At 44.0% G+C, this 25,900-nt stretch overlaps 1 protein-coding gene and 1 long non-coding RNA gene across 2 annotated transcripts; both read right to left on the bottom strand.

The window, feature by feature from the left end:
- Nucleotides 1–223: 223 nt before the first annotated feature.
- On the bottom strand, nucleotides 224–14,760 carry LOC107316221 (uncharacterized). Its single transcript, XR_004307832.2, has 5 exons — nucleotides 14,409–14,760; nucleotides 11,404–11,443; nucleotides 4,249–4,416; nucleotides 3,572–3,646; nucleotides 224–2,416 (listed from the first exon to the last, which is right to left on the bottom strand). It is a non-coding gene; the product is annotated as an uncharacterized LOC107316221 (long non-coding RNA).
- A 2,676-nt stretch (nucleotides 14,761–17,436) lies between these two features.
- NPS (neuropeptide S) lies at nucleotides 17,437–23,680 on the bottom strand. Its single transcript, XM_032445532.2, has 3 exons — nucleotides 23,328–23,680; nucleotides 20,295–20,376; nucleotides 17,437–18,531 (listed from the first exon to the last, which is right to left on the bottom strand). The coding sequence occupies exons 1-3, from the start codon at nucleotides 23,567–23,569 to the stop codon at nucleotides 18,322–18,324; spliced, it is 534 nt and encodes a 177-aa protein (XP_032301423.2). The 5' UTR covers nucleotides 23,570–23,680; the 3' UTR covers nucleotides 17,437–18,321.
- Nucleotides 23,681–25,900: the final 2,220 nt, after the last annotated feature.

Below are 25,900 nucleotides of genomic sequence, written 5' to 3'. Positions count from 1 at the left end.
TGCTGCTATCCCATTTCTGAGACCAGTGCAGGCTGTGTTGCCCAGCCTATCTCCTCCCTTCCCACCCAGCTGCAGCCTCAAAAAGCCTTTAAGCACAGAGGACAACCTCCTGCAGGCACCAGCAGTACCTGAGGTCTGGAATTCCTCATGGCCTCAAAGAGCTGAAAGAATTGGAATAATAAAAAACGACTGCCTGAAGCCTGGAGCCAAAAGAGATCATAAGTCAAAGTGTTGTGCTGCAATATGAAGCACATCTCCTGCAGGAGCGGTGGCTGAGCCTGCAGTGTGTTCCCTTTCTTGGACACAATATCGATTGGGAATCCCACTGGAGCACAGAGCTGTGTCCGCAAACCACAGCCTCTATTTACCAGATATCTCTTCTCCAAGATTGTTATGGCAGCTCTACAAACGTGACATGCATTCTGTCTGCAGAGAACCTGAAATGATTGCTTAGGGTACATGAATCGTCTCAAGCAGAGGTATAAAAACCAACATGGTAACTGAAACATCAGCACGGCTGCCATCTCTGAGCCAGCACGGATATTATAGGAAAATAACAAGGAAAGAGCTGATGACATTTAGGGCATCATCCAAAAGTCCTGGTGCCAAATGTTGTAACAGCACTATATGCAGCTGTGATGACATTCAGCCATCAGACCTTCCAGCCCCTGTGAGCCACCACCACCAGGGACAAGATCCCCGAACCTGAGAAAGCAGAGCAAACTGATTTCCATCCATTTAAACACCTCAGTTATTCCTATTTCTTTTACTCCTGATTTTGAATTAATCCCTTACAAACCCTGCAGTTTGTGACCTAAGATACCCCACCCATCTCAGCTGTGGATTTTTCCTGCATAAAACCCCAATCAAAGCCATGGATTAGCCAGCTGGTGGCAGTGTTTTCATTAGGAAAAGATAAAAGGTTTCGTGCTCGCTTCCCACACAGTCCACTCCATCAGCTATTAAAGTGAAAGAATCTGACTTGTTACTTGGTTTCTTCCATTAAAATTCTAGGAAAATCCGTACAATAAAAGCACTCAGTCACTGCAGCAAAGTGCTTTGCTTTTAATAGGTTACATAATGGTAGGAGAGCACGGATATGGGGGTTTCATTCCCTTTTGAGCTCGGCTGTTGTTTATGCTGCCAGAATGCTGCTTTGTTAGAGGGATCTTTGCTTTTCTGAGTAAGTTTGTTTGGATTTCAAGCCGAGATGTTAAGAACAAGATAAAAGCACGACAGATTTAATACCGGTCTCTACCCACTACGGTGAGCTGTGTTTTGGAAGAAAGCAATAGGAATTGTTTCTCGCAAATGAGAGCCCTGCAATATTTCCCTGCTCTCCCCACACATTCAGCAATGGCGTGTTCCCATCACTCTCCTGAATTTTAATTTAAAGCAGGTTATGGCTGTGTGGAGGAGAGCTTCATCTCTCCCCGTGATATTTATTAAAAAGATATAGCAATTAATCAGCATTTATCAGAAATAACTTCCAGGATATTGAATGCCTCATCTCCAAATACCACTCAAACACCGGTCCCACCCAAGCTTCCAGTAATGAGCCACGACATGTAATATTTGCAGCTTTTTCTGTCCTGAAATAGCAGGTACCAAGAATGCTAAGTGATAAGTGAGAGCACTTCTGACCCTCAGATCGAGAATAACATTGCACTCCCACTCGAAGGAATCAAACACTCCTTCCCATATGTGATAGCCATGCCATCTGCACAGGCTCCATCTGCTAGCAGGCATCTTAAGCCTACACATATGTACCCCAAACGGATGCCAATGCATAGCAGAACACCTCCTTTACGTCTGGGAAATCACACCATACTATAGCTAAGATGTGAAAAAAAAATAGAACAACCCAAGAAAGAAATACTTACAATAATGCACAAGCACCTTGAGCTTTATTCAGCCCCTTGGGTGCAGAGCCAGCATGACCATCAGCTGCAGACCCCAAACCTTGTGCCCCTGTGCTCACACTGGCCCTGGATACCCCACCAGTGCACCATGTTAGAACAGCTGCAGGGTTAACAGGACATGAAGAGACATAGGCCAGACTTACAAGCCACCATCAGTACCTGCACTGACATCTGCGAGCAGTCCATCGAGGAGGAAGTTTCTCACCCAGAGGGTGGTGACGCACTGGCACAGGTTGCCCAAGGAGGCTGTGGATGCCCCATCCCTGCAGGCATTCAAGGCCAGGCTGGATGTGGCTCTGGGCAGCCTGGGCTGCTGGTTGGTGACCCTGCACACAGCAGGGGGTTGGAGCTGGATGAGCACTGTGGGCCTTTACAACCCAGGCCATTCTGTGATTCTATGAGGCAGCAGCCCTCCAAGGCTGGGCACTTTGTTCTCTTTTTATGGTATCTTAGCAGCTTGAGAGCCCAGCTTGCTTTGGATTATCTCGGAATCACTGAAATAAAAAGAATAAATACTTTTATTAACTTAAATAAGTGCACCAATCTTTTAGACACAGGAACTTGTGTGCATCGTTACACTGGGACAACCTGCCTATAAATCACAGTCATTAGCTTTCAGCTTGCTTGGCTGCTCTTCTCTTTTACGGATGACCAGAAACTTCAGTGCAATGAATTTTGAACCTAGAAAGTACTGTTAAGTGGCAAAACAGAAGAAAGATGCATAGGATGGGTATCTGAAGTTCAGTTCCTTGTTGCATAGAGGGTTCCACGCCAACATGGGGGCTCAGATGGGCGGTCAGCATGGATCCCTAACCTGAGGGAGCAAAGGAGGGCCTGACAGGCTGGCTTCTCCCTTATGACCGCATTGAGATTGATTAATTCTTCTCAGATCACTTCATATTTTATGATCTGGAATTTCCAATGGAAAAACAAAGGTTTCTGGTTAGCCTCTCTGAAACCCCTTTGGGCCTTTGTTTCATTTCTGGCCTTTTTCAGTTCTTGACGAGCGCACAGTTTTTGCATAGAGTGCAAATGTTTGGCATCAAATTTCCCCGCAAAACCCCCTTAGGATACACGATTCATTAAATTATTCCTTTCTCAACTTACAAAACACTGTAAATATTTTTTTCCGTGAGTCAGTGATTGATGTTTCAATCATGTCTGAATTTGCATCCACCTTGGTGATCTTTCCCTGTGAATATTCCTACGAGCTGGATGAATGATCAGAAAATTAAGCACCGCAGCCAGGAGTGCAGAGGGAAACACGTTTTATGTCAGTTCCCCAGATACCCCTGCATGGTTTGGTACCCATGGTCCCAGGTTAAGGACCAGCATTGGTCCTCACCCCCATCAGCCAGCAACACAAAACCAACTCAGAAACATGGGAGCAGACAGCTCTCAAGAAGGCAGAAATGATGATGTGGATGTAAAGAGAGCTGGAGTTCCAACTGTGATTCATGCCTTGTCTTTAGTAATGATTCACTGGCATGTATTAATTCAAATGCTGGTTAGTATTGTTTTTTAAATAATGTTCTTAGGGTAAACTTGGTGAAGTAGGAAGCTGTATCAGATCCAACAGGCGTTCACTTTGATCTGTGCATTGAAAAAGCTGGCACCACAATAGAAAATATTTGGTATTTGGAGCCTACCTTCTCAGGGATCCCACCTTTTCAAACACCCACGTAGTAACACAATGAGCTCTGTTTGGCATTCTGAAGGGTTTTCTGTAGGAATACAAGGAGATACAGCAGCTTGCAGCAACGGGATAGTTGCAGAACTTAGCAAATCTCTCTAAAAGACCTTCTGACATTGTCCGCCAAGCCCTTGCTAGACCCTGCCAAGACTGAGCCAGCTCCTGTTTCCCAAACACAGGGTTGTGTTGTGGTAATCGTGATACGCCAGGGTAAGTTTAGGTTGGATATCAGGAAGGACTTCCTTACAGAAAGGGTTGTTAAGCACTGCAATGGGCTCCCCAGGGAGATGGTTGAGTCACCATCCCTGGATGTGTTTAAAAACTGTTTGGATGTGGTGCTCAGTGACCTGATTTAGCGGAGGGCTGTTAGAGGTAGGGTAGGATGGTCAGGTTGTTGGTTGGACTCAATGATCCTGAAGGTCTTTTTGAACCTGAGAGGTACTATGATTCTGCTGAGATATCTGCACAATCACAGACCTTTTTTCAACACCAGAAAGTCCCGGGGGGGCCTTTATTCAAACTGTTTTCACCCTAGTGCTGGCACAGAGCAGTGCAGTTCTGGCTGCATGCCCTTCAGTGCCCGCTGACTGTACTGCTACAACGTGCTGCTTCCCTCCCCAAAATACCACCCACCTGCAGAAGTTGAGGCCCATTTCAATCCTCCTCCACATCCCTTCGCTGCATTTCAGCCCCTCTGGTGGCTCTGTTGACGTTAGAGGGCAGTCTTCCATTTTGCTGCTTCTTCAGACGCATTTTAAACAGCGCTTATTGTAACGCACCGGACTGAAGCACTTGGGCAGGCTGGGGGTGAGAGGAGAAACGCATTCTAAACAAAACGATGCCGTTTTCGTTTAAAAACTACAATTCTGCAAATATATTCTTTTAAATACCACATTTGCATGATCTTTGTATAGCAAGCAGGATGCACGCATATAATGCATGTGAGCTGCTTCCCATTGCAGCAGCTATCTCCGAGGATGGTGATTTCCCAGCAGGAGCTGCAGTGCAAGGAATATGCTCTGTGGCATCACAGGGCACGAGCCTAGAGGGGGGAAGGGGCTCCTCTGTGTCTAAGTGTGGGGATTCATAGCTCTAAAATCCTACGCTCTTTTAAATTCACTTCAAGGAGCAGCCTGAAATCAAAGGCAAGCCAAAAAGAAGGGGGAAATAAAAAAAGTCAGAGACCAAAAGTCGCTATAAAATTCATAGGAAATGTATTTCTGAATCAGAGACTAAGAAATGTCTCACAGTCATAAAGCCATAAAGCATCGATAATGCCATTCCCACATTCAAAGCAGTAATATTCATATATCAAAGCTGCGGCGCCGTCAGCTTCCAACTCTTTTAGGATGGCATTCATCTTTATGACAAAAATAATTACGGAATGCTAACCTGCAGCAACTTCAGGCTTTGCAAGAAATCAGAGCCACGTCTTCCCTCTCCAGCCCCACGCAATTAAAACAGCGAACCCTGTGAACCCAAAAATGAAGAAAGGGCAGAATATCCATATATCACCCGCTTTGATCTCTTGGATAACTTCATGTATTATTATTTGGGCTTGAGTGAGTCGAAAAGAAAGAAAATCTGAAATGGCTCATGGATCCAAGTGGAGCCTGACCTCAAGGACAACGTTATATCTTCTGGATGTACAGCCCATGTGCCTGCCCATGAGGGTGCAAGAGGTGATGGGAGCTTGCTGTAGGGGGCAGGTGAAGAGTGAGCAAAGCCTCAAAATGGTGGTAAGGTAACATTTTGCTATAGAAAGGGAAAGGGGAACTTCACAGAAACCAAGACAAAGGGTAACTGTACATTTAAATGTGCAGGGAAAGGGGGAATTACAGACACTTAGTCAAAATAAAGCCAGAGAAGAGGGCAATAAAGATAAGAAGAAACTGTCCGGAGACCTCTGACAAGAAGGATTAGATCCCCCCCCCCCGGGGAAGATGATGCCGACATGGGAGAACAATAACAGCAGATAACACCAAGAAGAAAACAGAAGAAGAATTTCACCCCAAAACATCGGCAAGGGTCACGGGGAATGGTGTCAGGGGGAATGAGGGAATGGGGTCGCAGGGAACGGGGCCATAGGGAATGTAATGAATATGTAATCAAACTGAGGAGGAGACTATTGATTATGTATTAGCTTAACCTATATCTGTAACACACTTTTCTCTTTACGGTGTGCAAGTTTGGAGGAGCTATCCCCCTTGCACCCGGCGCTGCGCAACGCTGGAATAAACATACCTGCTTTATAACCCATCTCTGGATTATAGAGTTTGATTCCGCAAGTCAATTTGGCACCCCAGATGGGACCCTCTCTGTTCGGCTGCAGGACCAGCTGAGAAGGGGGACGCCTTTGGCGCGCCCCGAGATTTCTCGGAAGGACTCCCCTCCCTCATCTGATCACTGCAGGAGCAGACAAGAACCATCTATCGGCGGACCAGGTATGTGAAATGGGGGACCCATAAGTCGTGAGGAGACGTCCTACGCAGGGCACAGTGGAGTCGGCGTGCTCCCCCCCAAGGGACGTGAGCTCACGGGTTAGGTTAGGTTGCCGGCTGGGTTAGGACTCCCTAGGGAGTGCCTACAAAGGGGCCAGTAAGTCGTACGCATGGTAAAAGAGCTATTGCTCACATTCAGGTGATTGCTAATTGGGCAGAGCTTGTCTGCTCTCTGGTACAGGGTGATTTGGGTAATCCTGGGATAATTGGTATCGTACAGCGCTGTTTATATAGGTGACCTAAGTCAACAACTAGCACCGGTGTTCTTAACATCTTTGGTTAAGCTTAACAAATGATATATTGTAATTCTGTTTGAATTGTCGTGTGAGTGTGGTGTGAGTGAGACGCAGCACAGCTGCGGGGCGAGTGCGGAGTCCCGACCCGCGGTTCCGTCCTCCCGCGAGGGAAACGGCCGGGGACGGACGAAGCGAAAGTTGTCTCCAATACTTGTTTATCTATGTTTTAATACGTGTTTATTTTGTATTATTAATTACTGGTTTTTGTAAAGTATGTGGTCATAAGTCATAACAATGCTGTCGTGTCAGAAGTGGTTTTACTTATAAAAGAATACGGTGGTTTATATTAAGTTACAATGGGAAAATCACAGAGCAAAGAGGTCCCTGCGCGCTCACCCCTGGGGTGTATACTGGCACATTGGCGAGATATCGCTGGGGAACCAGGAGGAACCCTGAGCCGAAAAAAAAAAAAAATTCTGATTAAATATTGTAATCAGTGGTGGTTGATTTATAAGCTAGAGGACAGGGACAATGAACATATAGAGGAATGTCTGTGTGGAATGAGCATCAAGCCATTTATGTGATACTGTGTTCTGCCTGCGAAGAGGTGTAAGGGAGGTGGGTCAGTCAGTGCTGGCTCTGTGGCGAGAGGTGTATAACTGAACGATATGGATTGCTAAGGGAAAGTTATAAGGTAGTAAGAGTGTTTATGGAAACTGAAGAACTGTGTTGTTTGATTTGTGGGTTTTGAAGGGAATGGGACAAACTGTTTGGCTGGTATAAGAAAGTGTAGTTGTTAATGTCATACGGAAGTATTGTTGAGGGTACGTGGAAGTGTAAATGAGGGTACAAATAGTGGAATAGTGTACAGAGGAAAAAGGGTTAAAGAGAAAGTGAGTTTATCTGTGCTGGCATGAGAACAACCCCCCCGCACCGTTCCCCTGCAATCAGAACTCTCAGAGTGGGAGAGGGAGCCAGGGTCAGAGACTGCTGCTGTAAACAGCAAAGGGGAAGGTGGAGAGGACAGGGCACTGGAAGTGAGAATAGCCTTCATGTGCAGAGATCTGGGAAATCTGAAATCTGGGCAGCACTGGATGGCTCTGGAGAGGAGGTGAAATGTAATGATTAGAGTTTGGAAAGTGAGAAAGTTTGGGAAGGACAAAAGTTGAGGAAGGCAAAGATAAAAACAGGGATGTCAGGTCTGAAGAGAGGTGTACAATAAGAAGAAAACAAACAAACAACAACAACAAATAACAAAACAAACACCTGATTGAGAATCAGAGATGTTCAGGGAATTGAGAATAATAACAGCTGTTACTGTTGTGGTGCTAGAGTAGGGCCATAGGACCCAGGGATCCCCCACGAGGAAAGGGGGGGGAGGGAGGCTTGAGGAGCCCAGGGAGGGCTCTGCCCCGCTGGAATGAAAGCAGTGTGCAAATGCAGTGGGACACTGGTAGAGAAATCCGACCAAGCTGAGTGAGAAGGAATTGCCTCTGATTGCAGAACTGAACAATGAGAACTTGGGAAGTTAACCCTAGCAGATACACCGATGAAACTGCAGCTAAGGAAGCAGGATAAAGTAGTTCATTTTCTGATGGATATGGGAGCTTCTTACTACCCATAGATGGTTTTGTAACAGTAGTAGGTGCTACTGCCCAACAAGAAAAGGCTTACTTTTGGAATTAATTAAATATAAGCTAAGAAAACAAGTAGGAATACAGAAATTCTTGTACCTGTCAGGTTACCCTGGCAAGAAATTTAATAAAACTGGAGCTAAGGGTCAAACAATATTGGCTGATTAAGAATTGTAAGTCTGACTATTAACACAAACTGGGAAAAACAATGTTATACCCCCAGGAGCCACAGCAATCTCAATTAAGACACACTTAGGGGTGTGGGCATCAGGGCCAAAAATTAAGCCCTAAATACAAGTTAAAAGCAAGAGCTCACCCACTCAGGGTAAAGTGGTGCCCTTTGAGGATATGTGACTGTAGAAGGACAAAAGAAATAATAGATAATTTTTTGAGTTTGAATTACTAATTGAATGGGAATCCAAGTACAAAACTCCAATTTTGCCAATTTGCTAGCTTTTCGGATAGCAAGTGCTTTAGTTTGGTAGAAGACATGAGGACAAGTAATGGAATTGTTGAATGGATACACTCAGTGATGGAAAATCCATGCACTTTATCAACCAAGTTAAGGAATGAATAGGTGGAGTTTGCCTTCTGGATTTGAGGGATGTCTCTTCTGCCTGGTTTGACTAAAGGAAGCCTAAGGTTATTTGCCTTTGAATAGGAAAACCCTAATAGAGGGAGAAGAGACTCAGTTAACCTGGACAGTGTTACCCAGGGTTGTGAGAACAGCTTAATGATCTTTGAGAACTGGTCAACTCATGAGCCTGAGACCTGGGATCCTCCATCCTAGGGTGGAACTTTACTGGAGCATGTGGATGCCACAGCAACAAAAGGACTGTGTACAATAGACTGAGAGTTTGCTGAGTTTCTTGGTTTACAGAAAGCACAAATAACTCAGAAATTACAGCTGGACTTTGGACCTTAAGGACTGCCAGGAAAGAAGCCATCTGCTAAGCCCCTGAGCTGCAAACTGCCAAGGAACTCCATACGTTCCCAGGAATGACAGGAGGGTGCTGACCATGGATACACAGCTACGGACTGATGGTAAACCTCAAACAGCTTGAAGTGAGTAAGGGATGGTGCCTGAGGGCAGTGGCTGCACTGGTGTTCAATATTCAAGAAGCCTATAAATCTACACTGGGCCAAAGGACACCAGTTTTAATATCTCATACAGTGTTTACTGTATTGGAGGCAAAAGGGGGACATTAGTTCATTGGCTCTCACCCCAAAGATTCCTGAAATACCAGGCCATCCTGGTAGAGCAAGATGATGTAGAAATAATTGTGACTAATACTGTCAACCCAGTATCTTTCCTTAGCGGAACTCCCGGAGAACCAGTATTACATGACTGCTTTGAATCAACTGAAGCTGCACATTCCAGCCGGTCAGTCGAACCTGAAGGACGAACCCTTAGAAGATGCAGAAGACACCTGGGTTACCAGCAGCTGCAGTTTTATGAGACAAGGAGACTGTAAGGCAGGACATGCAGTAACTGCTACTGACCAGGTAATCGAAGCACAACCACCAGCTGTGGGGACTTCCCCTCAGAAGGCTGAAATAACTGCCTTGACAAGAGCTTCAATCATATGGACAGATGCTAAATATGTGCCACACGCTCATAGTACCATCTGAAAAGAGCAAGGATTGCTCACACACAAGGAAAACAGCCTGATTTAAATCTACCAATGGTTATTATATGTTGTAAAAGACATCAGAAATGTAACACTGTACAGGAAACAGAAAATAAGATAATAGATCAGGTGGCAGAACAGGCAGTTGAAGAGGGCTTCAATTCCAGACGGTAAACTTAAAATCTCTGAAGCCAAGTCAAAACCTGTAAAATATTCTAAAGAGAACAGGAGTCCAATTAATGATTTAGAAAGGAATAGAGCAAGTTGACAGATGGGTGCATGCCCAAATGGACATTGTTATGCCCTTTAGTATTTTATGGAAATTGGTTATAAAGGAAGATAAGAGAATATATTGGGCAAACTAACACCACAAAGTACAGTCCCAGTACCAGGAACAGGGCACAAGTGGGCCTCACGGGAGAGGGCCTTCCAGGGCAACAATGGCAAATTGATTTCACAGAACTCCCAAGAAAAGGGGGGTATTGCTGTATGAAAATTTCTGTAACCTTAGAAACAATTGAGGATGCTGCTGCAGATGCCTGATGGACAATCCAAAAGGAGGTATCCTGTTTATCCAAAGATGCATTGCAACATGGAGTAGGCAGGGATAACACCGATTGGGGAATAGTTTTCTCTGGACCATGGGATAAACTTACTAGTTGCCAAATTTAGGATGACTGAAACAGTTTTTCTTAGCCTGCGTCACCTTGCTATTCTTGGTGTGTTTTACTTGTGTTGTTATAAGATGCCTTTTGTGTCTGCACCAAGGTACTGGAAGGGAATACGAGGTTTGGAAGAGACATGAGCTGAGACAAAAGGTAGAGAGCGGAGCCTATTTTGAGACCCATTAAGAATCTAGCAGGTAAAAGACTGCTAGATTAAAGAAAAGGGGGGAATTGAAGAGTGAGCAAAGCCTCAAAATGGTGGTAAGGTAACATTTTGCTATAGAAAGGGAAAGGGGAACTTCACAGAAACCAAGACAAAGGGTAACTGTACATTTAAATGTGCAGGGAAAGGGGGAATTACAGACACTTAGTCAAAATAAAGCCAGAGAAGAGGGCAATAAAGATAAGAAGAAACTGTCCGGAGACCTCTGACAAGAAGGATTAGATCCCCCCCCCCCGGGGAAGATGATGCCGACATGGGAGAACAATAACAGCAGATAACACCAAGAAGAAAACAGAAGAAGAATTTCACCCCAAAACATCGGCAAGGGTCACGGGGAATGGTGTCAGGGGGAATGAGGGAATGGGGTCGCAGGGAACGGGGCCATAGGGAATGTAATGAATATGTAATCAAACTGAGGAGGAGACTATTGATTATGTATTAGCTTAACCTATATCTGTAACACACTTTTCTCTTTACGGTGTGCAAGTTTGGAGGAGCTATCCCCCTTGCACCCGGCGCTGCGCAACGCTGGAATAAACATACCTGCTTTATAACCCATCTCTGGATTATAGAGTTTGATTCCGCAAGTCACAGGGGTGGCCCCATTTATTGCTGCAGGACCCCACGCCGGGCTCTGCATCGCCAGCTTCTGCCTCCGCCGCTCAGCAGCAGAGAAATATTCACAGAGAGAGAACAATCTCTTCACTCTCCCCCACTGACATGTGAAAGTCATTGCTTATTTATGGGGAAATTGAACCATTTCCTGAAGGTCAAGAATTTTAGAAGTAACTCTCAGAAATAAAGAGTTTTTCATGCACTCCAAGCCAGATCCCTGGAGAGCGGCGGTGTTTGCTGTTTCTTGCCAGTGATGTTTTGTTAGTCATGAACAAGTGCTTACCTTGCTGTTGTTTCCGACCATTGCTGTATTTAACACGGCACTGCAAGAAACATAAAAGTGAACTGGGGTCATTCCAAATAAACCCAAAGGAGGGACACAAAGCTACTGAAATATCAGTCACTACGACCGCTGGTAAAAGCCCTCCATGCTTCCTTATGGCAAATATAGACATCTTCAGACAGGAGACCCTTAAAATGGCATTCTTTAAAGAGGACTTGGCAAGCTCGCCTATATGACAAAATATTTTCCATCATTAAAAAAGGAAATAATTGACTATGTCTTCCCAAAACATCTACATCAGTACCTAAAACTCTGTTTCTCATTTGAAGGACTTCGTGCCTATGACAACTATTGACGAAGCAACGCTGCAGGCTGAGATACAGAGTGTGAATGCCAAAGATGCAGGGTGTGCCAAAACACCTGAGTTCATCTTGAGAGCACGCTGATGATAAATGTTACTCATTTCCTTAACACAAGTATGTAAATGGCACCTTAATTGTTGTTCCTAAGGAGCGATTTGTAAAGTTCATATACCTGAATATGCCAGTTGACACAGCGCTTCACATGCAAAAGAGCAAACTGTCCCACCTGGCTGTCACTGAGCAAACCTGGCCATGCTGCACTGCTGCCATGTGCTGGGAAGAATATGCTGTGTGAAGGCAGCACCGTGTGTCAAAGGCAGTGGGACAATGGTAGAAATTTGGAGCAGGATTAGGACAAGAGGGAATGGCCTCAAGTTGCACCAGGGGAGGTTCAGGATGGACACTAGGAATAATTTCTCCTCAGAAAGAGCAGTGATGCAGTGGCACAGCTGCCCAGGGAGGTGGTGGGGTCACTGTCCCTGGATCTGCTCAGAGCTGTGGGGATGTGGCACTGAAGGATGTGGGCAAAGGGAATGGTGGGGATGGGCAGGGGTTGGGCTTGGGGTCTGAGGGGTCATTTCCAGCCTGAACAATTCTATGATGCTACAAATTGCCATCTTGACACAGAAATAGAGAAGCTGGTTGGGCTTTTTGCTTGGTGCATCCCCTTGAAATGGGGACTGTGCCCTGGCAGTGATGTGCCCAGGCATCGACAGAAGAGCCCAGCTGTAACATCATATTCTGTATGTACACAAGAAAGGAAAATATTATCATCATCCCACCTTCCCAAGAAGGAAAAGAACATTTTTGGGGTTTCTAAGTATCTTTTCATACACCGATTGCATCAATTCCACCCACACAGGTCATTTATCTTCTTTCATTTAAGGTTGTTTAAAGTAATCAACAGGATCTCCATGCGTCAGTTAGCATACTTCATTATGTTCTGCAATCAGGACTTGGCCTTAAATTGCTCCGTGAGCTCCTCCAGTCAATTTTCCTACGTTGCCTGAAGTGGCTATAAGGAACCTCATTAATAAATGGACATGGTTAGATCACATAGCCAAAGGTAATCAAAGATAAGAGAGAATACAAATAGTGAATCAAGGAAAGTTTGTGCTCTCCTAACTGTGCTATTTCATTTAAAGGTATAGAAATACAGCACTTGTCATTCTGCTGCTCATCAGGAGGGCAGAGCAGGGCAGCGGGGCCCAACTTGGATACCTACATTTGAGACTGAGCCAACACAAAGCAGCCGAGCAGCTCATCCCCTTGACTTCCACACTGCTGCTTTGCACTGCAGCGCACTCCAGCCAGCACCAATTGCAGCCTAATTAAGTGAATGACTTAGCATCCTCCCCAGCGCGCCCCAGTGTCTGGTGCAACAAGAATTTTGCCATATTTTTGGCAAAATTCAGAACTGAGAAACGTGAAATGAAGTGGCATTTCACGGGATGAGCTTTGCTAGGCATCACTGGACAGCAAAAAATACACTTGTGACTGCGCCTCTCCCATCACACAGGAAGCTAACAAGATACACATTGCCAGCAGGAAGGAATAATTTGCAGAGCTGGCTATAACTAAAAAGCAAAAAGACCAGCAGAGTTAAATACATCCCTTGCCATAGCACAGGGAAACCAAGAGGCACGTCTGGCTGAGAAGCCTTTTACAGAGCAGATTCTCTTATCCAAAACAGAAGTGTAGCAAAAGCCCTCGTGACTTCAAACTGAGAGCATCTGATATCTTTAACACATCTCTGCAAACTGGGGACTCTTCCCATAAATACCATTATTATTTTCCCAAAGTCATTTAAGAAGGGCTTCAAGAAAATCATTAGCAGAAACAGTGGGACCCGGTTCAAAATTAAGACAGCTATATTTATGGCCAGAGAGTAAATGTCTAAATGTGAATTGAGTGCTTCTCCTCCCACCACAGCCAGCTGGGCTCTGCTCAGCACGCCCAATGCACTGATGGATGCTCACAAAGAAGCACACAGTGCTGGGAAAGGCCTCAAACACTGCTGTTGTGGTGAGCATGAAGCCCTGGTGCAGGCAAAGAGCCCCATCACAGCAGGCTCACACTGAAAGGTTTCACTGCTCCAGGCTTCTGTTTGCTGCAAACATACTCTGAAACAGCACTGCAGAGGATTATCAATGAAGTCATCACCAAGGGGGAACAAATACTACTACCAACATTCTTATTTTCAGTTTGCATAATTACCAAATATACATATTTCAATCAAGTTGAGTTCCATTTTCCCTTTCATTTACTTTGCGATATTGCTTGAAAACAAATGAAACTCCCAAAACACACACAGAAAACCATCGCCCACTTGCTAAGAGAAAAAGGTGAGGATGGAAACCACTGCAATAATATTCACTCTTACATTTACATCTCTGTGCTGGATGCTAACCAAGATGAGGAGCCAGGTGCAGCACCCAGTGTTTATCTGGTTGTGGTTTTGAAATGCTTGCAATGGTATGGTCCCCAGATTGAGATATGGTGGGTTAAGGCAGATGGGAAGAACAAGCCACCCAAATCAATGAGAACGCTTCCTGGCAAGAAAACTCTATTAGAGCACACAGCTCTTGTGAGGTGCTCCAGGGTTGCCATAGAGACTCACCGGGTGAACGCAAATACTCTTACCGTTAATACGCCGAACGTCTGATCCAAAGCCCACTGAAGACTCTCAGTAGCTTTCTGTTGACTTCAAGGAGTTGGGGATGATGTCTCAAGAGCAGCACTCGATAGCTCATTTCTTATCGCATCGAGCCCTTTTATGTCCTCTGGAAGAAGATTCGTGCTGAAGACGTTCAGAAGCCAGGTCTCAGTCGATCAAGCTTTTAAGATATGTTTAATTTTAAGCTTAATCAACTCAATGACTTCAGATCCTGTAGGGTATTAGGGGAAAAAAATAAAAGTCTTTCAATCACCACACGGCAGAAAAATCTCCCCTGACTCGAAGCATCTTACGAAGCCAAACAGAAAAGTGAACAGCCTGATGGACAGCTCTGCCATTTTCTCAGCCAACAAGCTTTGGTTTGACTTGGATCAGGTCAGGTCAGGACAAAGAGCCCCCACCTCACCCTGTTAAAAACGCACTGTTTTACTCCTAAATATAAATTCAAATATAGTGAGATCATCAGTCAAACTAATGAAAAAACCCATCTTTGGCATTTTTTTACCTCTTCTTCCAAACTCTTCAAACACTTCAGCAGACAGCTCATCGGTGACATATTGCATCAACGCTTCGCTGTTAGAAGTATTTTTTCATGACAAATCTTTAAAGTGTCAGAATATCTGATAAGTTTTTATTTTCTTTATATGGCAAATGCTTAGTAGTTGTCTTACAGTCTTTCTGCACTATGATTTTTATCTGCATTTTATTACGGTAATAACAACATCTAATATACTCTCTCGTATCTGTCTTGTTCTTTGTTAAGGTCAAAACTATATCCAGGCCTAAAGCATCAAGACAGTCCCTCTTCCCAGTATTCTAAGGTAATAAATTATCATCTACAGGCAAATAATAGCAAATTAGGAAATCTAAATGGGATATATATACTTTAATATACGCTTGGTAATTGGAAAGCCAAATATTGGTATGTCATTACAACATATAATTTCCAATCTCACAAGGAAATTAGATGCTATTACATCAGGTGATCTAAATGCCTTTTTTGCCAATAATCTGTGAAGAAGAATAGATGTTAATTCCTCCTTCAGTCTCCAGATAGATTTTCCACCTCCAGTTTTTATTGGGTCTACTCTGTTCATTTTCACCCGGCGGAGAACATCAACCACCTTGTTCAAAGGCACAGATCACTTGCAGGGGGCAGAGAAGCAGTGGCCAATCTACATGGCTATCTGCCTGTCCAACCCATGGTCATCCCTGCTGCTCCACACAAGGGCGTTGAGAAATCAGCATAGTTCATTAGCAAGAGCAGCCCTGTGCCAGCCCTCGAGGTACCCACACCTCTTTTCTCCCCACTTCCATGATGCACACAGAAGATAGGAACATTGTGCACGGTAGCTTTGCAATCAGAGCACAAAGGGCACAACCAGGATGTTGCAAGGAACTTAGATGTTTTTATACCAGGTGATCCAATTGTCCAAGTCTCCCATTGATGGACACTTATGTCCAAGGCCTCCAAACATTAGAAGAAAGCAGGGTAAAACTCCCTCTGATTAGCTAGCAATGCTATGTTTCAGCTGGAGAACTGGAAGAGAAATGAAGTGGCTCACCTGAGGTCCCAGCCATCAATGCCTGGTATGGAGTGAAGCATTTCAGCTCCTCAGCCTGGTCCTCAGTCCTAGATGTCACATCACCCTGCCTGCCCTCTGGTCTGCTCTGTGCTTTCTCTTAGTTTAACAAAGAAAAAAGTAAAGAAAAATGTCAACAAAATGCCTTTTCAAAGCAATGACAGAGAGCACTGAGGTCTCTCTCGTTTCTTATAATATAAAACCACCTTTAAAGTTCAGAAAGGAGTTTAGCATTTTGTGCTGAAGGCAGCACCAGTACTGGATGAGGTGAGAACAGACCACTGACAGCAGAACACTGCTACAGGGCAGCAGGATAATCCACATTTTTGAGCACCCTCTGCTCAAAGGCAATCACCAAACACTGCGTAGGTCGGTTGCAGACCTGCACCAAAAAAGAAAAGTCAGTTGATTTTCAGAGCTGTATGTATGGCTATGGAGGATCAGACAACCAGGTTTACCACGTTACCAAGGCAGGAACATACTTTGTTATATAGAAATGAAGTTTACTATAATGGATGTGAAAGCCTGACAGAAAGCTAAATCTGGAATTTTTTATTATTACTTTCTGTCTCCCTGCAAAAGAAGCCAGGTGGTGTTGGGAGCTGCAGGGTCAGAGCCCCTGGTGTCTACACTGCAGCAGGACTGTGCTGCTGAATGCAGGCATGCACAGATACAGAGTACACTCCTAACATCTGCACAAGGGAATAATTCCACCCCAGTAACTTCCTTAATTAAAAGGCCCTGAAGTAGTGCTGAGCAGGGGAGCACCTCTCCTCTTGGCACCTACTTGTCATAGGCCAGGATACCCACCTCACCTTCATGTTCATGTGGCCAAATCACTGCCATGCAGCTTCCCAGGCTGGGAGAGCGTGGAGTAAAGGGTCTGCACCAGCAGGGCATTTGCAGCCTCTGAAATCACAGCAGCCAGCATGGGAGAGGGCAAAAGAAGTTCAAGTGCTTAAGCAGGTTGTAAACGTGTGATGTTTCACTACTTCAATACGGACATGGGCAGAAAGGAGTGGTTTTTAAATTAGAAGTGGGGAGATTTAGGTCAGATGTGAGGAGGAGGGCTGTGGGCTTTACTCAAAGGCCAGTGAGGTGCTGGCACTGCTGCCCAGAGCTGCGGCTGCCCATCCCTGGATGGCCATGCATGGATGGGCCCTGGGCAGCCTGTGTTTGGGGGGGGGGTGGAACCCAGACCACAGCAGGGTGTGGGGCTCAATGAACTTGAAGATCTCTTCCAACCCAAACATGCTGGGATTCTCTGATTGTACGACAAAGCTCCATAGGCTCATGGTGTAAAATGCAGGAGCGGAGCTGCTGGCATTGGAAGGGGGTGATGTGCCACCCAGCCTTATTTTGATGGAACAGCAACCTCCCGCATTACAATATTTAATAGGGAAATATTAGAAAGGGTCCACACACTTATTTATTTGGATTTCAGCTCAAAATGCACCGCACAGATAATTTACAACATTTTCCAAGCAAGGTTACAGCCTGGAACATTGCATTTAGAAGATACAGCCACAAGGGAAACCTTATACAGCAGACAGCCATTCCTACACACAGTGCTTACATATTTACAGACCAAATGAATCTTATATGAAATTCTTTACAGGGAACTAAGGAGAAGGTTGTTAGTTACTGTGCCACACCTGCAGCCACAAGCAGAAACACACTGCATCAGATGTGCGTTTTCTACACAAGTCAATTTGCTGAGGCAATGGGAGCTGCTGGTACCCTGCCTCAGTGTGACTTCCCAGGACTCCTCTGGAAATGAGATCACACATCTGAAGGCATTATTTCCCAGCAAAGTTATGTTAAATAACGACATTACAAAGAAAGCAGGAGCTGCAAGCAGGGCCAGACTCTGTTTCAGCCGTGGCCCTTCACGCCTTTCAGAAATGAGAAATTAAATGCCCTGTAGATCTGTGTGAATGCTGCCACAGCAGCTGGCAGCAATGAGAGGGGTTGGGACAGGACGGCTGCCTTTGTGCTAATCAGGAGCCGGCTGATTGAATCTGTATCTTTAGAAAGCAGGGGAATTAACCAAATGAAAACATTCATTTCCATACAAAACTTTATGATACTGTAACTCCAGAAAACAAAGCCCGTTCTGAGCGCTTCCATCTGCTCCACTTGGCTTGTGCTCTTTGAAATAAACATCTGTTTACAAGATGAAGACACGGGGATATTTGTCTCTGACAGTTTTATCAGAGAGAAGCATGAAGGTGATTTTGAAGCACAAAGTTAGGCACGGGATGCTAAAAGCGAGAGAAGGGTTTGGAACATTTGCTTATGACTTTGCTCTTCGAAAGGAAGTTTTTTTAATACCCGATCCCACACCGTTGCGAAAGGACCTCTTGTTGAAAGGCATCTCCAGGTAGGGCTTCAGGAGAGCCAGCTCTTCGCTCCTGCCCACCTTGGCTAAGCAGCTATTCAGCAGCACCAGGCAGTAATCAGATTTTCCGTACAGCTGGCAATTCAAATAGAAAGGATTGCTGCTCTGAAGAGAGGGAAAAAGAAAAAGAGAGAGATAAGGGAAGGTAAAATTATGGTTTTGTGCGGCTGACGGGGTTTGTTCGGTATGAAAAGCAAAGCAGAAACACACAAACAATTTATGCTTAGAATGACAAGTACGAACTGCTGTTTGCTAAGGATTTGTTGTACTCAAAACCAGATGTTCTTCATGGCTTTACAGAACACATAACTGATGCATCTCAGGTTTAAAACACTGATGCTGCTCAAATGATGGTTAGGAAATGAACTGTTTCCTGTGATGCCGGCCTGCTGTGACATGCAGCATGGTTTCCCTAGAGCATCGTGAATATTATTGCCATAAAATGAGATTTCTTTCAGTTAGCAACGTAACAGCATCTTGTTAGCACCTGTGTGAAGTCATTCCAGCTCCAACAACAGATAAGAGAAAATGAAAGTAGCTGTAAAGCAGAGGTCTGAGGGAGGAAGCTTTCTAGTAGTTACGACCAGTTATGATGGTAGTTGCATTTAATAATGACAACATGGTAATAGGAACTGTAAAAAGCCTGGATTACATTCCACATAGGCTTAAGTACAAGTTCCTTTTACTGCACTTCACATCATAGAATGCAAACAACCTAAAAACCTTAACAAACTCAAACTGCATTTAAATTAACATTGAAATTAAATGGAAATATTTCTTGGTGTGTCTCTAGAGGTTGTGAGCATCTTTCATCATGCCATGATTTACACACTCATTGATGAGCTGCTGAAAATCTGTGTGCTCTGTGCCATCCCTTTAAACCTCTCACTACTGCATTCTTGTTTGGGAGATGGTTGCATGATCAGAAATGAGAGGTGATTCAGCACTGACACAAGTCAAACATACAGAAGAAGCAGGCGATAGATAGATAGATAAAATCTAACAGGAACGTCACAGCAATAAAATAATCCACTGCAAGAGCAGCCAGTGTTCCTACCAGAGACAGATCTCCTTAATGAAAAGGCAGTGATGCACAGCACAGTGCAAGGAAACCAGAAATGGGAGCTGTGACTCCAAGAGCTGTTTCACAGCACTAAAGAAACAAGTCTTTGTCCAAGGCAGGAATACTGGACATCATTTGAAATAAAACTCTGCATTCCACATTGGCAAAGCCTGATTGAAATGGTGTATATCTAGTTTGACCAACAGCCTGTCACACTGCCTTGGTTGAGATAGGAAGGGTTATTAGCACTGCTCCCTTTAAACAGCACACTCACTTTGATTTCACCATTTAGGAAAGTTAAACAGTCCATAATATCAAAATGCTGTCACCGATTCCATAGAATAATTCCCTAACTTGCTATTGCCCCTTTACCTGCACACATGAATAGCAGTGACTAACAAACTTACACGTTCATAATTTGCCTTTCAACAACTGAAATAAACACACGTTATTCTACCTACTGGACGTCAATGAGGAACTGAAATGAAATGGGGGGAGACGGATGATTCCCTCTTATCTGTGTGATATTTCAACACCAGCAAAAGTTCTTCATGCCCAACATCCAGCAGATGCAGCAGATTTCTTACACGACAATTTTAGAGGCGTGCAGACTTTACTTGTAACTAAGGCAAAAACAAGCTTTGTTCCAGATATTAACCAGCTATTATTAGATAATACTTATTCAGTAGCCTCAATAGAAGTTCCTTTTGTTTAATAAAAAAAATTAAAATCAAACAACAACAACAACAGCTACATAAAATAAATGAAGCATCTGATCTTCCAGTGACCAGGGAGCTTGACTTACCATGGAAGGGCCAACTGGGTAACCCGAGCACACAAACATCGCTGAGATCCAAAGGATGAACAGAAGGTTTAACCTGCATAGACTTCAAAGACAAATTGCAACCAGTTAAAATGTGGAACAGAAATCAAGCAAAGCTCTACGTGTATGTTTAAACACAGAAACAGCATTTCTTCCCCAAATAGCAATTAAATTGCTGCAGCTTTACCCGATCATTTTTTGCTCCGCGGTGTGTATGTATGTATGTGCAGTTATACCACCAAATTCCTCACATATCCTTTCAGTTCTTTCTTAGATGACCATTTTATACCAGAGTTCAGGAGTGAAAATGTCATCAAAGCTGATTTTATTGTGACTAATTGGTTCTTGTTTGGCCTTTTCTTCTTGTTAAATGGGAAAATGGCAAGAACGCACCTTCAGCTGCCATTATGAAAGCACCAATTGATTTCATTTAAGGTGTTCCATGGAAATGTCTTTCAAGTGGGTTTACTGTTAAGTCTGTATCATCACAGCAAATGTGGTCAAAGGTCTAAAGATTTCAAAAATACACTTGGAGAATTTTTTACCTCCTCCAATATGTCGTATTTAGATCTTTAAAGCCTGTCCTGCCAGGGAAAATGAGTAAAAGTGGATTTGAAGCAGAAATGTTCTTCAAAGAAGCTTGTTATAATCCAAGAAGATACAATGCCCAGCACAATACATTACAAAATACATAGCTTTCTTATTCTACGTGCTTAGCTTTTAATTTTTCATTTTAGCCAATTTTAAATGTTCTTCTTACAACTGAAGTCAGGCTTATCCAATAAAGTCTTCTGTAGTATTAATACATTCCACTGACATACATCAAAACATGATTTGTTGTCTAAGAGCACTGCTTTTTGCTGCTACAAAACTACAGGTAGTGCAGCATTTTAAGGGATCTGTTGGTTCAGATCTGCAGAGTGCTGTTAAAATAGTATGGGCTCTGCAGGTTCCTTCAATGTTAAACCACACCACTGAGGCAGCGCTGAAAAACAGTATTAAATGAGTTTCTTTTCCCTTAGAATGAAAATGCTAGAAATCTTTCTTTGACTTCCATGCGGTGGCAGAGAGGTATGTGCCAGTGACTCAGCAGCCTCCAGTGTTGCCTTTCTTTTGGTGCATACACTGAAAAATCAATGTACAAGGGCTCCAGATGGGAACTCTGCGAGAGCCTTTGGGGAGACCTAAGCTTTTATAAATTATGGCAGCTTTACCTCGAACACTGGGTTTCCTGATGCAGTTGCATTTGATTCTAGGAGGCACAAAGTAATAAAGTCCACAGATAAAGCTGGAAGAAAAGCCTTCTCACATCACTGTTATGAAGAGAAGGAACGAGAACAGCTTGTGATTAAAGCTCAGGATTTCTAGGTTCAGCGTGGATCTGTACCTCAGATATCGCTAGGTAACCTTTGGTGCATTACTGAGTCTGTATTCTCTATGCCCACCTTTCTCACTTATCTGTAAGTGTATAAAGTGGGTTTGGTCACATTTCTACCTGACAAGCTTTCTCCATAGGGAAAAGGGAAGTAAAGTTTGGGTTTTTCACACTTGCACCTAACTTTGAGTTTATTTTTTTTTTCCCTAGGTATTCTGGATGCAATGTAATGCACCACAGCTGTGATTTGCATGCATAAAGCATATGTGGAAATTTAGATACATTCAAGATACTCCCACTTCAGGTTCCAATGAATCAGGTTTAACAGAACAAGTGGCAATTGACATTTCCATCTTCCACTCAGTCTGCAAAGCACCCAGCCTGAGGCCTTGTCCCCAGGTAAGGTTCGCCGATAGATACCACAGGTTGTATGAATCATTAAGAAACATAATACACTTTCAGCACCCTTAAAATTTGCATTTTGTGAGAATAAATTAGCAGCAATAGCTTCTGCTTCCTGCAAGGCCAACAACAATCATCTGTTGATCTATTAATGGGATAATGTATCGCATCTAGTCGTTCCCCTTCTGCTTCTCTCTGAAAAGCAGATGAAACACAATGCAAAGCTTTCAGGTAAAGCCATCATGCTTATACAGTTAATGAGATTAATCGGCCTATGAGAAACTGATATTTCTCTCCTCCATCACAATAATAAATCTGAAGTGTTTAAGCTGGCACTTCACGCCTCTGCTAAGGGATCAAAATAATAGAAGTGAAAGCATACACGGCCCATTAATACAACCCCAAACATTGTAAAACCAGACTAGGTTCTTCTTCCCAGAAGAAGCATGTGCCAAGCTGACACCTTGTAGGGTGAGACCTGTAAGGCAAGTCCCCATCTCTGCTGGAGCAAACTGCAAAGGGAGAGTCTCCATGTTGAGCACTGCAGCCCCTGCTTAAAAGATGCACAGCTCCTCTTTAAAACGTTATTGTCCACACAATTTGACTAGGACTAAGCCCATGTTAGCAGTGGGTAAGCAGCTCACCTTCTGACACTCAGGTTTGATCTATGAGGAGAAAGATCAAAAAGGCTTTACAGTCTCCCACTCCTCACGAGTATTTTGATCTGCTGGCGTTGTGTGGCAAGATGCTCACCAGTGAGGAGGTATATAGAGAACATGGGGTGGTGAACTACATGAGGAGATCATAGAGTCACAGAATGGCCTGGGTTGAAAAGGACCTCAAAGATCATCTAATTTCAGCCCCCCTGCCATGGGCAGAGTTGCCAACCACCAGACCAGGCTGCCCAGAGCCACATCCAGCCTGGTGCAGGATTTACAGGCAAGCAGTGATGGGCACCTCAGGTCCAGGTGGCCAAATGACTTCAGAGAGCTTCTGCATCATCAGAGCCAGGCATGTCACAGCTAAAGGGATGGAGCTGCTGCCTGATCTCCTGTGCCAGAAGTAGAAATTAGCTTTAAAGTCACATTTTCAATCCTACCTCCGACAGGAACTCTTGGCTGCGTCATCGTCACCATCCTCAGCATTTTAAAGTTTAAATCACCATCTATATTTATATTCCTTTTCCTGGTTGAAGTACACAGAGATGATGTGGGCAGAGACAGCATGAGTTTTCTTACCCCAATCCCATTTCCCAACACAGGGCAGATCCGACGATGACATCAAATTGTGCAGTGATGCGCCAAACGTCACCGCCACCCATGGGTGGCTGCACATGGCACCTCGCAGGTGATCCACAAACATCCCCTCCCCGTCTCCAGACACCACCACCTTCACGCTTTGTATGGGAAACGACAAGAACAGCGCTTTTGGCAAAAACATCTTTAAGCATGGCAGAAAGTATTTTGGGTTTATAAATCATATTGCGTTTTTTTTGTCAGCTCCCTTAGCGTGCCTTCAGAAATAGGATCTGCATGAAGAGCAACAACATGAAAAACAAGCTCTCATTATTCTGAGCTCACCATCGCCAAATGTTAAAGTCATTTGATAATTAATCTGGAGAAGCAAAGAAAAAAAGAGGGGGGAAAAAAATAAAAGCAAAAAGCACACCAGACAAAACTTGCTCAACCCATTAAGGAGAGACTAGGCAACTAAAAAGTGGCAGTAATTAACATTTCTGCTGTTCTTCTTTGTGCGTGCCAACGTAATTTATGCGTTCGGAAACTTCTCAAATAGATCCTGCAGGAAGTTGCAGCCTAAGAAAAGATGTCAATGCTGAGCTAAAAAGACACCTGTCAAAGCTGGAGCTCCATTTCTGCTCAGATGCAACAAAGATTTCAGTGATCTAAGAGAGTATGAATAGTTGTTGAAGTGGAAGCAAGAATGAGAAACGGGCCCAGAACGACCAGAAAAAGGCAATGTTTTCTGGTAGCGGTGAGGAAAGGACATAGGAAATTCTGATGTGATTTAAGAAGAAGGGATCAAACTTTAAAGAGTTCAAACTTTAAAGGAAACAAGGAAAGCAACTATAAATAGTATAAATAGTACTGAATAAAGAGAAAGGGTTAGGCAGCTTTAAAGGCCATCATTTTTATATATTTTATTCACTCTGTCCCAGGGTTCTCCAGTTGGTAAGGCTGAGAAAGACAAGGAAAACATTCCAGGTTTTTGTATTCATTTAAGATATCAAATGTAAGCTCACCAGGACAGGAGGGGCTGGACGGCTCACACCTGGGCAGATTTTACTCTGGAGTGGCCTTTGTGATGGAAACAGGTCAGCTGGATGTGAAACATCTGACAGTGGTCTCATTTCCTCTACAAACAGTCCTGGTCCTCCTTTTGTTGGGAAGGCTTGGAATTTACTTCCGTTTTGGCACACAATTATGAGAAAATCTCAAAGTCACAACTCAGGAGCACCTCTTTTCCTTCTGAACAGGCAGTATTTGTGATGGAGAAATCTCAGCTGCTCCACAGATCGGCTCTTGGCACTTGTGAGAAGGGCCGCAAGGCAAAGCTGTGACACAAGACCTGAAACACCATTAGGGAATAAATGGTGACATCTGGAACAACAGCAGGATGCAAGGAACACCTTTTCTTCAAAATTCAGAGCGTTTCCCATCTGCTCTTCTAATTCACCACTATTCTCCTTCTACTTGTTTGTGCCACTTAAATAAAGACGTACATTACAGCCTCTTTTGAGGAGCTGCCCTTTTCTGCAAAAGCCTTTTGATATGGTCTTCTCTGTAATGACCTACTGAACAGAATTCAAAGCCAAGCCTTTCACTGTGAGCACAATGGTGCTTTCAGATTTCTTGGTAAGAAAATAAAACCCAACTAGCATGCTGGCTTGCTCAAGAAGGGGAAGGGCAGTGAGAGGCAGAAGCCTGAGACCTCCCCAAGTGCCAGGCACTACTTCATACCTCTTACTCCATGGATGAAGGGATGGAGCTTCACTGCTTGCTCTGTGCAGCAATAATTGGTGACAGTCATTGCCCATAAAGGTTCTCAGGTAGGACAGGGTTGGAGCTGCTGTCATGCAGCTGGTTCCCACAGTGATATGCCTTTTGTCAGTGCATAAGCCACCAACAAGCATGATTTCCCCTTGTGTTCTCTCCTTCTTATCACTGATTTCATCTGAAAATATCACAAGCCAAAAGGCAGAAGATATTTCAGTTTTCTTGTTCAAAACTTGTTGCAGATGGCTGTCTGAGCCCATGATACAACTCTCTGAAAAGTTGCATCAGCCTCCTTTATTCTTCTATTGCTTGCAGATAGTACCAAGCCTATCAAACCCTCTCTTTTAACATCAGGGTCTTCAAATTTGTTTTGCATGTGTTCCTCCCACCACAGCTGCTAATTTTAGAAGTAATCAACTGCTAACTGTTAATCAAGAGCAAACACAACATCCAGTAATTGGAGAGGAGATACAACCTTGCTCTTCAGAAAATAGGAAAGGCCATGAATGATGAGGATTGGGATTACTCTCTGAGGACAAGATATGGGATGTTCTCCAGATACTCCACACAGAAAAGAGTGTGGAAGACACAGGGCATTAATAGGACCATCACTCAGTTCAGCGTGATGCTGTGTTGACTCTCAGAAGCAACCCGGCAGTCCACAGAAGATCCCTATGACTCTTTTCCTTCCAAAGAGTCTGCCTGCTGACAGCCAGTTCTTTCATTTGAGTAGTTCTACTTCATGCTTTTAAGCCCAATTCCCATCACACGAGTACACTGAAAAAATTCTCTGACAG

Source organism: Coturnix japonica, chromosome 8 (assembly GCF_054131305.1).
Source record: "Coturnix japonica strain WE chromosome 8, WE-NBRP24, whole genome shotgun sequence".
NCBI lineage: Eukaryota > Metazoa > Chordata > Aves > Galliformes > Phasianidae > Coturnix > Coturnix japonica.
This window is presented reverse-complemented; position numbering and strand designations above follow the sequence as displayed.